The sequence below is a fragment of the Trichechus manatus genome, unplaced genomic scaffold (genome assembly GCF_000243295.1).
Source record: "Trichechus manatus latirostris isolate Lorelei unplaced genomic scaffold, TriManLat1.0 scaffold00015, whole genome shotgun sequence".
In the NCBI taxonomy this organism is placed as follows: domain Eukaryota; kingdom Metazoa; phylum Chordata; class Mammalia; order Sirenia; family Trichechidae; genus Trichechus; species Trichechus manatus.
The window spans coordinates 4,461,859-4,476,715 of NW_004443951.1; the positions used below are offsets into that span (position 1 = coordinate 4,461,859).

The window sequence follows — 14,857 nt, forward strand, 5'->3', positions numbered from 1 at the left end:
GGCAGCTTTTGAAGCAGGGGTAAGCAGGGGTCAGGCAGGTGAGATTTGTGTTTTAGAAAGAACATCCTGGAACACAGACAGGGCAGAGACTGCAGGCAGTGAAACAAGTGGTGTCTGGCCCCTGACTCCTCCCCAGCCAGGCCTAGAGACTTTTCCTCCAGGGAGCCTTCCTGGACCCCAGTCTTCATGGCCCTGTCTGTGCCCTGAGCATGGGATTAGGATTATCTGCTTTCTTGTCATTCTTCCTCCCCAACCAGGCCTGGGGCTGCTCAGGGGTGGTGGAGCAGGCCTAGGAATCTCAGTGAATAAAGAGAGGAGTGGAGGAGGAATGTGGCTGAGGCACTGAGAGGGCCAGCCCCTTGTTCAGGGTCACACAGCCTGGGAGCAGCTGACCCGGCCTCTGGAGTTCCAGGATCATGATCCAGTGCTCTTTGGCCTGGCCCTCACAGCTGTCCAATGACTTCTGAGGCCCCTGCTTCTCTCTGGGCCCCAGGGTGGGCCCAGGGAGCCCAGGCCTTGCTGGCCTCAGCCTCCCCCTGTGCCCCCAGGACTACGGGCTGTTGCAGCTGGAGGAGGGCGCATCAGGACATAGCTTCCGCGCTGTGCTCTGTGTCATGCTGCTGCTCTGCTACCACACCTTCCTCACCTTTGTGCTCGGTAGGCATCTGTGGGGCAAGTGGAGTGCTGGGGCCCCTGGGCTTTGGTTAGCTCTAAGAGCAGGGTGAGGGGGACAGGGGCTGAGGGGTGGCACTAAAACCAGAAACAACACGGCCGCATCAACTGTCCTGGCCCTGTCCTCACAGTGTGACCTGGTTCCAGCCTCAGTTTTCTCATCTGTGAAATGGGGATGGTTGCAGCCACCTTGTAGAGCTTTTGAGGTTGCTATAGGCAGCCGCTTATGGTTCTGGACATAGGCTTGGTGAGCATGGGCTCCTGGTTATGAGCCCTATGATGTACCAGGACAGTAGCTGCACTATCTTATTTAATTTTCACATCACCCTGGAGATAGGAAGTATTATTATCCCCAATTCACAGAGGGGGAAATGGAGGCCTGAGAGGCCTCCTGGTAGGTTGCTGAGAGGATCACAGGAGCTGATGGTGGTGATGTGTGTTGTGTCCCCTCACCTCTTCCAGGCACCGGAAACGTCAACATCGAGGAGGCAGAGAAGCTCTTAAAGCCCTACCTGAAGCGCTACCCTAAGGTGAGCCCTGCCCGCTGCTTGACACCCCCAACCCAACTGTGCCCCGCAGACCCACATGGAGTCACATGGACCCACATGCATGTCCTTGCAGGGCGCCATCTTTCTGTTTTTCGCGGGGCGGATTGAAGCTATTAAAGGCAACATTGACGCAGTGAGTGATGGGCAGGGAGTGATGGGTAGTGTGTGATGGGCAGTGAGTGATGGGCAGTGTGTGATGGGCGGGGAGTCGTGCAGTGTGTGATGGGCGGGGAGTGATGGGCAGTGTGTGGTAGGCAGTGAGTGATGGGTGCTCCAGGGACCCAGATGGTAGCTTCCAGACCAGTGGGAAGTCATATACACACAGGCATACCTCGGGGACCGAGCTAACTGGGAGGAGGGCCCTAAGAGAGAGCCAGTGAGAGAGCAGTGGTGGGAGAGGCCCTTCAGAGTGAGGCAGTCTGGGAAGATTAGAAAGGAGGTGGCATTTGTGCTGAGCAGGATTTTGACAGGGAAATGGAGGAAGAAAAGGTGCTCCTGGCAGAGGGAGGGGCTTAAATAAGGCAGAGAGGTGGGAAAGGCCTTGTGTGTTAGGCTCAGTGATTAGGCTGGAACCTGGTGAGTGGAGTGGTGTTGAGGGGGAAGATGGGAGACCTTGGAGGCTTGGCTGAGGAGTCTGGATTTCATAGGTAGTAGGGAGCTAATGAAGATGTTTGAGATGCGGAGGGTCATAATCCTGGAAGAGAGCCCAGCCCTAAGCCAAGGCCCAGAGCAGATTCTGCAGTGTGGAGTCCTGGGGTCTCTGGCTGGCCCTAGTTAGGATTCTCAGGCAGCAGGACAAATGCCCCAAGCCCAGGCAGCTTCATGGAAGCTACTGGAATCCTTGGACTTTACTCCGAGGCACAGACGTTATCATATCATTATAATACTGATATTTTCCACTCCATTATGGCTCTATTCCTTATTTTGTGACTGGGAAACCAGAGTCACAGAGAGGGGGCCTAACTGTGCCCAAGGCCACGTGAGACTTAGGGTGTAGAACCAGCACTGGAGGCCAGATCTCCTGGCTCTTCTACCCGACCTGAGCCTGGCACAGGGCTGGGCCACCATGCACTGGAGGTGGGAGGGCGTGGAGGGTGCAGGGTGGGGTGGGGCCGGTGGGCACCCAGCGAGGTGTTGACCGGCGGGTGCCCGCAGGCTATCCGGCGGTTTGAGGAGTGCTGTGAGGCCCAGCAGCACTGGAAGCAGTTCCACCACATGTGCTACTGGGAGCTGATGTGGTGCTTCACCTACAAGGGCCAGTGGAAGATGGCCTACTTCTACGCCGACCTGCTCAGCAAGGAGAACTCCTGGTCCAAGGTGGGCCAACACCACGTGTTGGGGGGCACTGGGGGCCTGGACTGACCTGAACTGACCATAAGCCCACAGACCAAGGTCCAAACTTCTAACTGAACACAGGTGTCAGCTGGAATTTAAGCAGAATCATAAATTCTAACAGGACTCAGGGCTGGAAGGCGCTGAAGACCCTGAGGAGCAGAGAAACTTTAGAGCTAATATGTGTCAGTCGGGATGTTTGGTCACAAGGTTCAGACATATGACCCACACAGTCTAGGCTAGTGCTGGCCAGTGTAACTTTCTGCTGTGGTGGAAATGTTCTACTTTTGCATCATCCAGTATAGTAACCACTAGCCACATATGCACAGTGAGAACTTGAAATGTGGCTAGTGCAACTGAGAAACTGAATTTTTAATTTAATTTTAATGCTACATGTAGCTAGTAATCACTATAGGACTGTGCAGTTCTAAAACACAAAAGACTTATTGGCTCATAAAACTGAAAATTCTAGACACTCTGAATTCAGGTAGGGCTTGATCTAGAAATTCAAATTATGTCATCTGGCCTTGGTCTTTCCATCTGTGGCTCTGCTTTCCTCTGTGACATCTTTGTTGTATAGGCAGGTTTGAACCAAAGTCCCAGGAATGAGCCTCACTGGTCTGGCCTAGGTCACATGTCAATGCCTGGAAACAGAATGGGTGAGAAGATTCCCTGTGGACTGAGAGTAGGGGAAGGGGTGGTTCCCCAGAGGAAAAATGAGGTGATATACCCAGAAGAAGTATGTGTGTGTGTAGGGGAGCATTAGATGCCATGTAGGCAAAAGAAGACAGATGCCATCCATAAATGAAAACTTATAACTTGACATGGTAAGTGTTGAATACATAAATAGCAGTCATTATACCATAGTTAAAGGAGTCTTGGTGGCGCGGTGGATAAACGCTTGGCTGCTAACTGAAAGGTCAGTGATCTGAACCCACCAGCCGCTCCACAGAATAAAGATGTGACAGTCTGCTTCTGTAAAGATTACAGCCTTGGAAACCATACAGGGTAGTTCTACTCCGTCCTCTAGGGTCGCTATGAGTCAGAATCAACTCAACAGCAACGGGTTTGGTTGGGTTGATACCATAGTTAGGAGCCCTGGTGGTGCAATAGTTAAGCATTTGAGTGCTAACCAAAAGGTTGACGGTTTGAACTTACCAGCACTCTGCAGGAGGAAGATCTGGTGATCTGTTTCCATAAGGATTACAGCCTAGAAAACCCTTTGTGGTAGTTCTGCTTTGTCACATGGGGTCGCTATGAGTCCGAATCGACTCAACAGCACCCAACAACAACAACATACCATAGTAATGATAGCAGAGAATTATGAATCCAGAATTGTATAATACCGTACTTTTACACAAATAATGCGCGCCTTCGAAGTTGGTTTGCCAACTGCGCCTGCCCCCAGCAAGCTATCTTCATAAGCCCACTATGCTAATTTTTTTTTAACATAGCACGCTTACGACAATACCTTGCTGGGGCTGAGTGCGGTTGGCAAACCAACATAGAAGGCACGTGTTATTTGTGTAAAAATGAGGTAATAGGCATCAGAGGTCATCTAATCTGATGCTGGACTAATACTTAGCACTTGTGGCTTGATTACCTTATCACTTGCCCACAACAGACATTGCTAATCAATCCTGGTGCTCTTTCCCAGGAGCCTGGCTGTGACCTTAGAGGCCTTCTCCAGACAGCACACCAGGCAGCTATTACCACTGATCTGATTTGATGCATATCCAGGGTTCTGAATGTGATTTGCATCTGGTCCCTATTCTTCATCCCTTCCCCACCTCTACATGGAAGTTCCTCTTCGGTACCCTTGCCTGGGAACCAAGCTGAAGGGGTATTTATTCTCTGGGCCCTGGTTGCACAGTGGTTAAGAGCTCAGCTGCTAACCAAAAAGTTGGCAATTCAAATCCACCAGCTGGAAACCCTATGGGACAGTTCTTCTCAGTCCTATTAAGTTGCTATGAGTTGGAATCGACTCAACAGCAATGGGTTTGGTTTGGTTTTGGTTTAGGGCAGGAGGGGTTGGGTGAGGGAGCAGTCTTTTACTGAGTCCTTCCTATGTGCCTCGCACTTGCCATTTCCTGCACACTGCGCCCAACAAGATGGGTTCATGAGAAACACTAAGGCTAGGCGTACGTATGTGACCTTCCTACACCACAAGCTATTGGTGGCAGACATTGGATTTGAAGACAGTTCTGTGTGATTTAAAGGCCGTAGCTTTTTCCCTTCTCCACAAACCCTCCCAAGGAGGCCCGGCTTGCCCTTAGATCACCCTGCTGTTGAAGGTGCTTCCTCAGGCCCAGCCTGCGGGCTCACCATCCATTCCTCATCACGTCCCACTCCCAATCAGAACAAAGTCTCAGGGAACCTTTTTGAGCTAAAAGGGACTCCAGTAGCCTTCCTGTGGAGTGAGGCCAAGCAGCTGGGTCCACCTACATGGGGCAGAGGAGGCCTAGAGTGTCCACACTAGCTGCTGTGAGGGGCAGAGGGAGGGCCAGGCCTCCCAGGTGTCAGGATATGAGGACTTGGTTGTGAGTCCCTTGATCCTCAGCTCACTGTGTGACTTGGGGGGTCAGCCCTTCTCTATCTGTGCAATACTCAGGATTCTCTGTGAAAATGGGGCTTATAACAGCCCAAGTTTGGGGGCCTCATTCATGCTTAATCTCCAGCGCTTGGCTGCCATAGCGTCCACCAATCCCAGCTCTGGAGACTTGGCCATTGCCGTATACCATACCTTCTGCTCAGCATCACCTCTGCCTGGACTGTTCAGAGTCATCCCCGTGGAAGCCTTCAAGCTTCTCCCAGTGCTTGCAGCCCAGGGGTTGAGATGGCCAGAGACCAGCTGGTGACAACTGTGTGCTCAGTGCAGGGGAGCTTAGGGGCAACACAGCATGCAGTAACCCAGCCAAGTGGACAAGGAAGGCTTCTGGAAGAGGAGATGGCGAGCTGAGTCTTGAAGGAGGAGGAATTAGGGTGGTGGAGTGGAGGAAGTAAGGGGGCACTCCAAGCAGAGAGAATAGCAAGAGCAAAGACTCGGAAGCCAGGGTGCTGCCAAGAGGTTCTGTATCACCAGGTTCAAGGAGTGGAATGTAGAGGGTACTGTGGAGGGACTCTTCCTCCTCAGAGCTACTTGCCATAAGCTTCTTAAAGACAACTGTCTGACTTGGTACAGGACCTGGCAGAGTAATACAGCAAAATGAATGTTGGTGGAAAACAGCCAAATAGCCCTGGGGAGACAGGACTCCCATCAGAGGAGGTGGCTGCCATTTTCCATCAGTGTGGCCCCCATGACATCCGTTGATCACTAGGTTGTCCATGAGCCTCACAATTCTAAGCCACTGAACACATCCGAAGTCCTGGTGGCTCAGTTAAGGGTGAGCCTTCTGGGGAGAGCTGGGAAAGTCTCTTAGAGGAAGTTAGGGTGAGGAGAGTCTGAGCCAGGCAGAGAAGGGGGGATGGTGTCCCAGGCCGAGGGAGCAGCACAGGAAAGGCCTGGCATGAAGTTTTAGGAGGAAATGGCAGAAGATGAGCCAGTAAAGGAGTTTAGAGAGGGCATGAAGGGTCTGGAGTGGCTGTTGGGACTTTAGTCTGACCGTGGGAAGCCCTTGAAGGCTTGTGGTTTAGAAATCTTGCCTACTGTTGCTGGGCACCACCACATGCCAGGTTCTGCTCTAGGCCAGGAGATACCACAGTGAACAAAACAAAGACCCCCTCTCAAGGCTCACATTCTAGTCAGGGGAGAGACCGTAAGCACATAAACAACTAGATGTACAGTATCACATAATGTCGGGTTCTGGTAAATGCAAGCCTGTCTGAGAAGACACCGGAATGAAGTAAAGAGCAAGCCATGTGGCAACCTGAAGGAAGTGTTCCAGGCAGAGGAAGCTGTAGTTTGGGGGCAAGAGTGCTTTGGTATGCTGTGTGGCTGGAGTGTTGTGAGTGAGGGGGGAGTGGTTGGAGATGAAGTTGGAGAGGAAACTGGGAGAAGATTGGGCAGGGCCTTGCAGGCCATGGCAGGAAGCTTGGGTTGTATCCTAAGCGTGATGGAATATCAGAAGATTTCAAGAAGAGACTGATGTGATCTGACTTAAATAAGATCAGAGTGGCTTCGGTGAGAAATGGCTTGCAGGTAGGAGTGGGGGCAGGGAGACCAGTTAGGAGACCACTGGGTTAGGTGATGGCATCATGGACCAGAGCAGTGGAAAGGAGCCTGGAGCAGGGAGATGGTGTGGAGGCTGGTGCAATAACTGGGGTGAGAGATAAGGGCAGTGGGATTCCAGAGCTAGATCGAAGGTAAAGTCATAGGACATAGACACTCAGTGTCTGGGGGTGGGGGAAAGGGAGACAGCAAGGATGACACCAGGTTTTTTCCAGGGCTGCCGGGAAGATAAAGACGGCATGGAGAACAGATTTTGGCGAGGGAAGATTCTCCCCACTACACCTCACAGAGACTGGCTTTTTCTCGTTTTGTAAAACCTGGGAGGAGACCTGGGATCTAGTGTGTGTGGGGCTGCTGAATGAAGGCTGCTTCCCCCTTCTCCAGAGACTAGACTCAGGATGTCCTGCTCACTTCTCTTCTCCACCCCCTACATTCTTTCTTGGCCTCTGGCAGGTAGGTAGTGCCTTGGCAGCCGCACCACGAGGAAGCAGCTGTAGTTCCAGGCTTGGCCACTGGAGGGCAGCACAGAGATAGGCTCCTCTTCAGCTGGTCTGAGGAAAACCAGTTGTCCTCCGTGGCAAACCGTGTGTCAGAGTAGAACTGTGCTCCACAGGGTTTTCAGTGGCTGGTTTTTTAGAAGTAGATCACCAGGTCTTTCTTTCGAGGGGCTGCTGGGTGGATTTAAACCACCAGCCTTTCAGTTAGCAGCTGAGCATGTTAACTGTTTGCACCATCCAGGGACTCCTGGGGAAGGAGGTGGCATTTAGGGATGGATCTCTGAGGTAGGGGTAAGGAGGGTCTCCTGCACAGCCTCACCTTTCCTGTCAGGGGTGGCTGTGTACCCAGTGGTGAAGGCCTTGGTGGAAGCCACACAAACCTGGGGTCAATTCCCAGCTGTCAGGGAACAGAGGTGGGGTACTCCCAGCTCTTAGCAAGCAGAGGTGGGGTACAGATTCTTCTCTGTCACCTTTGGGATCAAGCGAGGTGATGTATGTAAAGTGCCTGACACACAGTAAGGCGGTTGCATCATGGGAGCCTGAGCCAGCCCTGACCTAGGGCCCTACCCTTCTTTCTGACCTCACGCTTCAGGCATCCTATGCTCTTAGCTACCTGTTGGTGTCCTGCCTACACACATCTCTACCCCTGACTTTGTTCAGGCTGTTCCCCTTGCTGGGAAGCCCCTTTCTCAGGTCCCTGTGCATCTTCTCATTGTCCTTCAAGGGCCAGCTCTCAAGTTGTCTCTTCCCAGGAGCCCTTGCTGCTGTGAGCGCTCTTCCTGTCTCTGTGTCTCCATCTCAGCCTCAGCTCATCTCACCCATGTACAACTTGCTCAGGTCCTTCTCTCCTCTCCTTCGGAGCAGAGAGGGCGGGTGCTTTGGCACGGGTGCATCCTGTATTTAACTCCCAGTTCCACCACTTAAAGCTTCTCAAGTGTCTTCAGATTCCTCACCCTCAATTTCTCTCCTGAGATCCGGAGATGCTGTTAGTACTGTGGTGGGCCATTGTGAGGTCCGAGTGAGGTACTTGTGCCAGTCCAGGGCTGCAGTTGGAGGGAAGGTTGCTCACACCTGGCTGTTGCTGTGTCTTGCACAGGCCACCTACATCTACATGAAGGCCGCCTACCTCAGCATGTTTGGGGAGGAGGACTACAAGCCGTTCGGGGATGACGAAGTGGAGCTGTTTAGGTAGGTCTCACCGTTCACCCCCTCGCAGGCCTCAGCTGTGGACAGCCCGGCCAGGCTCTGCCTGTGGCCACCCTGAGCTGTGGCCACCAGGAAGGGGGTGGTAGGTGGTCATCTCTCCTGGCCCTGAGCTGCCCTGACCCTCCCCCAGGATCCCCCGTGTGCCGTGTGCCAGCATCCCTCCCATCACCACCCCATGCTGCTGCTGCTTCTGTTGCTAGAGCCCTTGGAATCTGCTTGCAGGTTTTCTTTCACAAAGTGGTTTTGTCAGCATCCTCCCCGCTGAATCTCTTCATCTGGTCAGTAGGGCAGAGGTGGACAGTGAGGTCCAGAAAGGGGAAGGCCCTTGCCATTCTGCTGAGTTAACTTTATAACTCAGAGAAGCACAGTAGAGAGCCCAAGAGTTCACATCAAACAAACAGGATTAAATCCAACCTCTTCCACTTCTTAGCTGTGTCACCTTGGACAATTTCAGCATCTATAAAATGTGAATAACAACTTTGACCTTGCAGGTTGTTTTGAGAATGAAATGAAAAATATAAAGAGCCTGGCATAGAGTCTGGAGCCTACTAAGCTGCCCACTAAATGGTGGCTGTTTTTATTCTTATCTGTGCTGCCACTTTTGCCTCCCCAGAAGGTCTGTTTGATCAGGGGCCATCTGGAGACAGTTCTCAGCCTTGGCAGGCTGGGGGAGGGGCCTGCCACCTTCCTCCAGTCACTGTGAGGGGTGGCCCCAACTTCTCAGACCTGAAAGTGGGTGTAACCCAGGCTTCCTGGGGCTGCTGCTGTCACAGTAATAGCTTGTTTATCATTTGCCAAGTGCCTGCTGCGTGCCAGGAACTCCCTGTCTCCATTTCATATAACTCTTCCAAGAAACCTGTGAGGGTTGGCATCATTATCTCCATTTTAGAGATGAGAAAACTGAGGCCCAGAGAGGTTCCACAGTAAATAAGCAGGAGGGGTGCTGGGGGGAACTCACACCCATGTCCAGCTGTTTCTTGGGCTCAGGCCTGAGGCCCCAGCACACCCAGTGACTGGTAGAAATTGGAGGGCCGTGATGGAGCCAGGTGGCGAGGCCCGAGGTGAGGAGGCTCGCCTAGCTGTGTACCACATTTTCTTTGCCCTTGGAAACAGCTGAGGAGGCCACAGCCTACATGGCAAGAGTTAATTAAAGGTTTGAGCTGTGCAGTCTTGGGCAAGTCCTGCCCCTTCTCTGGGTGATGGTCCCCCTGTGGGGTTAGATGGGGTTAGCCTTCCACTGGGCCCTCCTGGGAGATGGGTCATGGGAGTGGAGGAGAGACAATCTGGAAGCAGAACAGGTTTGGGGGCATTTGGGTACGTTCTTACCTCAGCCAGCTAGTGTAGAGGCGCCCCTTTCCTAGTCACAGGAAGTGGCCAGGTCCTGGGACAGGGCTGTAAAGTAAGGCCATAGCCACAGGCTATTTCTGACCTAGTGAGTTCTTTAGAGTTTAATATTCTCATCATATAGATGGGGAAACTGAGGCCCAGAGAGGGGCCAAGCAGAGGCCGGGCAGTCGGGACCGTCAGTCCTCTCTCCCACCCTCCCCATCTCTTTCACAGAGCTGTGCCAGGCCTGAAGCTCAAGATTGCTGGCAAGTCTCTACCTACAGAGAAGTTTGCCATCCGGAAGTCCAGACGCTACCTCTGCCCCAACCCTATATCGTTGCCAATCCCTGCTCTGGTGGGTAGAGCGTCTTTACTGGCCCTGCACCTCTGGCTAGGATTGTGGGATCAGCTGAGAGCCAGGATGAGAGCCGTGGGCTCTGGGGAGGTGGGGTGAGGGAGAAAGACTTCTGCCTCAGGGGCTTGGAGAGGGTTTCAGATTCATTCAGCACCTGTGATGCCAGTCTTCTGTGTCCTGCCCTGGGGCTAGGGAGAGGGGTGCAGATGAGTCTGACCCAGCCCCTGCCTCTGAGGAACTGCTGCCCCCTGGGGGTAGGGGTGGGGGAACAGATGCGAGTGGGCTTCAGATACCTCAAGGCAGAAAGAGCTGCTCTCCCAGAGTGTCCCACTGTGTGGGGAGGCATACTAGGACTCCTTTGTTCCCTGCCTTTAGGAAATGATGTACATCTGGAATGGCTACGCTGTAATTGGGAAGCAGCGAGAACTCACGGATGGGATACTCGAGGTTATCACCCGGGCCGAAGAGATGCTGGAAAAGGGCCCAGGTAACTACCTTGAGGCTTCCTGGCAATGCAGTGGTTAAGAACTTGGATGCTAACCAAAAGGTTGGCGGTTTGAATCCACCAGCTTCTCTTTGGAAAACCTATGGGGCAGTTCTACTCTGTCCTGTAGGGTCGCTATAAATTGTAATCGACTTGACAGCAATGGGTTTCGTTTTGATTTTTTGGACCTACCTTGAACCTGCCAGGCTGGGTTTGACTTCAGTTCTTTACAGTTGAAAGTTCCCCCTGCCCAAAATGCCCTTCCCCACTTCTCTACCCTGTCCTTTGACTTTCTAGCCTCATCTTCAATGTCAGCTCCTTCAGGAAGCTGTCCCTTGTCCCCAGGTAGGGTCAGGGCCTCCTCTGGGCTCCCATAGCCCCTCAGCTCTCCTTGGCCAGTCCTGAGCTCACTGTATCATCATTGTCTCAGTGTCTGTCTGTCCTTCCCAAATGTGAGCTCCTTGAGGACGGGGACCATGTCTAGTTATCTGTGTCACTGGGCCCAGTACAGAGTAGCAACTGCTACAGTAATGAACAAGTGAAAAATTGACAAGCCTGTCTTCTTCCCTCACACCCCTATTTTCAGAGAACGAGTACTCAGTGGATGATGAGTGCTTGGTGAAATTGCTGAAAGGTCTGTGTCTGAAATACCTGGGCCGCGTCCACGAGGCTGAAGAGAATTTCAGGAGCATTTCTGCCAAGTAAGTGTCTCTGTGGCTGCAACTGCTCCACATGGTCTTCGGACCTGGGGCTCTCTGGTAGAATTTTCAGGGCTTCTCCATCTTCACACCTACTACCGAGCCAACCCTAGCCTACCCCCATTCACCACGCATGCACTGGTGCCTATGTCGTGCCAGGGCCTGTGTTGGACACGGGGCACAGATGATTCAGACCCAGCTCCTAGGACCACCAGGTTATCCAACTACAGGAGCCCAACCACAGTGAGTTTCATGTGAATGGTGCCCTTTGGAGTTTGTAATGCAGCAGCCCTGGTCTTGCTCTTAAAAACCAAAACCAAACCCCTCGCCATCATGTCGATTCCGACTCATAGCGACCCAGCAGGACAGAGTAGAACTGCCCCATAGGGTTTCCAAGGAGCAGCTGGTGAATTCAGACTGCCGATCTTTTGGTTAGCGGCTGTAGGTCTTAACCACTGTGCCATGAAAGCTCTGGCCTTGCCCTTGGGGAGCTCAAATGTTACAAAGGGATAGCCACAGGCGACCCAGTCTAGTATGATTAGGGCTGTGCTAGAGGAAAGCAGAGGGACAGCGGGTGTTCTGAGGAGGGACATAACCCTGACAGGAGAGACCAGGAAAGGCTTCCTAGAGGTGACGTGTGAATTTGGTGAGTTTGTCAGGCAGAGATGGCAAGGGAGAGTTTTAAGTGGAGTATATGTACGAATGCCTGGACACAGGAAAGAGACCTGAGGTTGGGGTGACAGTGATTAAGTCCTTCCCTGTCTGGGTAAAGTTACAGAGGGGAAGGATTGAAGATGAAGTGAGGAGGGCTAGCCTGAGGAGGAGCCCTAGTGGCTCAGCCTGAGAAGGTCCTGGATGTTTTGCTTATTAAAAAGAGAGAGCCGGGAAGGCCACTGGGCAGGGGAGTGCGTGGAAGGTTTGGGTTTTAAAACGATGTCTCCAGGCAGCGTGGAGGGTGGGTCAAATCAAAGACAGACTTCCCAATTTAATAAACTATTCGATCTAGGGAAAAAGGGGGTTGGAGGGCTAAGGTGGGGGTAGACTAAGAACATGAGCTGAGCCATAGCTGTCAGGGAGTTGGGGGATAGGAAGGCTCTGCCGTGGATCCCAGGCTTTCTAGGGCTAGGTGGTGGGGACCTTCCCAAGCTGGAATTCAGATCAGAAAACCCCACATGAACACTTGGGTGGGTCCTCCCATTCTGGGACGAGTTAGGAGGATGAGCCTGAAGGATTTCTCAAGGGCAGAGCCCGTAAGCCATGTCCTCCTCTATTCTGCAGTGAAAAGAAGATTAAATATGACCATTACTTGATCCCAAATGGCCTGCTGGAACTTGCCCTGCTGTTTATGGAACAAGGCAGAAATGAAGAGGCCATCAAACTCTTGGAAACTGCCAAGTAAGGCTTAGGTAGCCTCGCCCTGTCCTCCGCTCCCTCCTGAGCTCAGAAGCTTCACCCAGTTGGCTGGGGACAGAGAAGCCCAGGCAGCAGTGATTGAGGTTGCTGGCAAGACCAGTGTGGCAGGCCAGATGTGGGGCATGTGGCAGCCCAGATGTGGGACATGTGGCAGTCCAGATGTGGAGCATTGACAGCCCAGATGTGGGGCATGTGGCAGCCCAGATGTGAGGCACGTGGCAGTCCAGAGGCAGGGTGCGTGTCTGGGGTGGCAAGGCTTTTCCCTCAATTTACTGACGTGGAATTCGAATCCCAGAGGGAGGGAGTGAGTTGTCCAGGGTCACACCGCAGGTAAGCTGCCAGGCTGGTGTTCAGATGCAGGTCTGCTTTCCAGCCCAGGGACCTATCTCCCCAAACCACCTCCTCAAGCTTGAAGACTCAACAGGACTAAGAGTGGTTCCAGAGGGCATGCTACCAGGGGTGAGGGACCACATACCCTTTCTGCTAATTCTCCTGTTGGGCAGGGCCCAGCCCTTTCTTTGGATATGGACAGGGGTTTAAACCTTTATGACCAGTGAGTTCCCACAGCTCAGTCTGAAGAAGAAGGACTTCCTGGAGCAGCTGCATGTGTCTGATTCTCTGTTGTCTTCCAGGCAAAACTACAAGAACTACTCCATGGAGTCAAGGACACACTTTCGAATCCAGGCAGCCATGCTCCAAGCCAAGTCTTCCCTAGAAAATGGCAGCAGAGCCATGATCTCATCGGTGTCCTTGTAGCTTTGTACAGCACTCCTGGGCTGGAAGATGAACAAAGACAGCTGGACAGAGCTCCTAGAAACATTTCAAAAAGATCTCTCTTCCTGCCCTGCCCTGCCTTTGGGGCCCACCGGTGCTCCAGCGGGATGGCACAACATGGGTATCCGTGCTGAAGCAAAGCTGGCATTTTCCCCCGTGTGGCCAAGGGCCTTTGCCAAGGACAGAGCAGGTGGAGCCCTCTGCCTGCCCTAACACACATACGGGTACTTGTTTTTTTCACTGTGATGTTTAAGAGAATGTATGAACAGTTTACATTTTCCTTAGAAATACACTGATGGGATCGTAGTTGGCTAAAAAAAAAAAAAAAATACCCAACAACAAAAACCACCACCAACCACCTGTAAAGCTTTGTTTTAACCCATACTGATCTGGAGGGAATCTTCTTATATGTTGCCAAAGGCCAACTTGTTTTTCAAACTTCAGAAAGGCCTCAGCTTCCGGGAGGCTGGAAGGACCTTCCTTTCAGAGGCACTGGGGACTGTCCAGGAGGGCCTGTGCCTCAGGCTCTGACTCGTCTGGGGGTTGGGTAGAGGCAGAGGTGGCACACAGACACCTGCTACCTTACTTACTTCTCACACTTCATTTTCACATCCTTTGTAACTTTCCAAATGAAAAATCAAATACATCTTTTTAGTGACATAATTTCATTTGAGATCATCTGTAGAAAAATCAATCTCCCACCAGTAGGGAGTGGAGAATGCTGAGGCCTGAGGGGAGACAAGCTTTTCTGGCCCTTTCTGTGCCAAAGCCAGGAAGTGGAGGGAGGTGCTCACAGGTTCTCATTCTGCATCCTCATTATATGCCAACCTGAAACCACTGGGAATAATTTATGAAACATAAAAATTAATCTTCTGTACTTTACTCCAAGGCACAGTTATTTTCTGACAGCATTTTTCTCAGAAATAGAACGGTCATTCTTGGCCTGTTGTATATGTTTTAGATTTTTCAGTTAAGGGAGAAGAGATATTTAAGTAATATAAAACTTATATACTTAAAAGAAATCATGCAACATCTATTTCAAAAAATATGTGTTGCTTGAATTCTTGGGGAGGGCAGAAAGGCTGAATCAGAAGTCATATGGCCCATGTATGATTTTATTTAGACAGAATATTTAAAAAATTTTAGAGTAAGTTGCCAACGTTTAAAAATGGGGAGATTTCACAAATGAATCTGGTTTCTGGCCTCTTCTTATTAAAAAAAAAAAAAAAAAAATGGCAGCATTGAACCCACATTCCCACTGGACAACAATCAGCTGGAGCTGAGCAGAGGCTGCTTTAAGCATTTATTGCCCGCTCCTAAGAGCATCTGAGTTCCCAACCTCTGGGTCTGTTAAAGTGAGAATTCAAGTCCAGTGACCACCACT

The 14,857-nt window shown here is 51.8% G+C and overlaps 1 protein-coding gene across 1 annotated transcript in view; it reads left to right on the forward strand.

Moving 5' to 3' along the window:
* TTC39A (tetratricopeptide repeat domain 39A) overlaps positions 1–14,414 on the forward strand; it is a 33,329-nt gene extending 18,915 nt beyond the window's left edge. Inside the window, exons 9-18 of the mRNA XM_004371752.2 lie at positions 549–657; positions 1,135–1,202; positions 1,294–1,353; positions 2,376–2,537; positions 8,314–8,405; positions 9,984–10,104; positions 10,480–10,591; positions 11,175–11,289; positions 12,565–12,681; positions 13,332–14,414. Coding sequence (XP_004371809.1) covers positions 549–657; positions 1,135–1,202; positions 1,294–1,353; positions 2,376–2,537; positions 8,314–8,405; positions 9,984–10,104; positions 10,480–10,591; positions 11,175–11,289; positions 12,565–12,681; positions 13,332–13,455 — 1,080 coding nt within the window. The 3' untranslated portion in view covers positions 13,456–14,414. The remainder of the gene's footprint in view (positions 1–548; positions 658–1,134; positions 1,203–1,293; positions 1,354–2,375; positions 2,538–8,313; positions 8,406–9,983; positions 10,105–10,479; positions 10,592–11,174; positions 11,290–12,564; positions 12,682–13,331) is intronic.
* Positions 14,415–14,857: the final 443 nt, after the last annotated feature.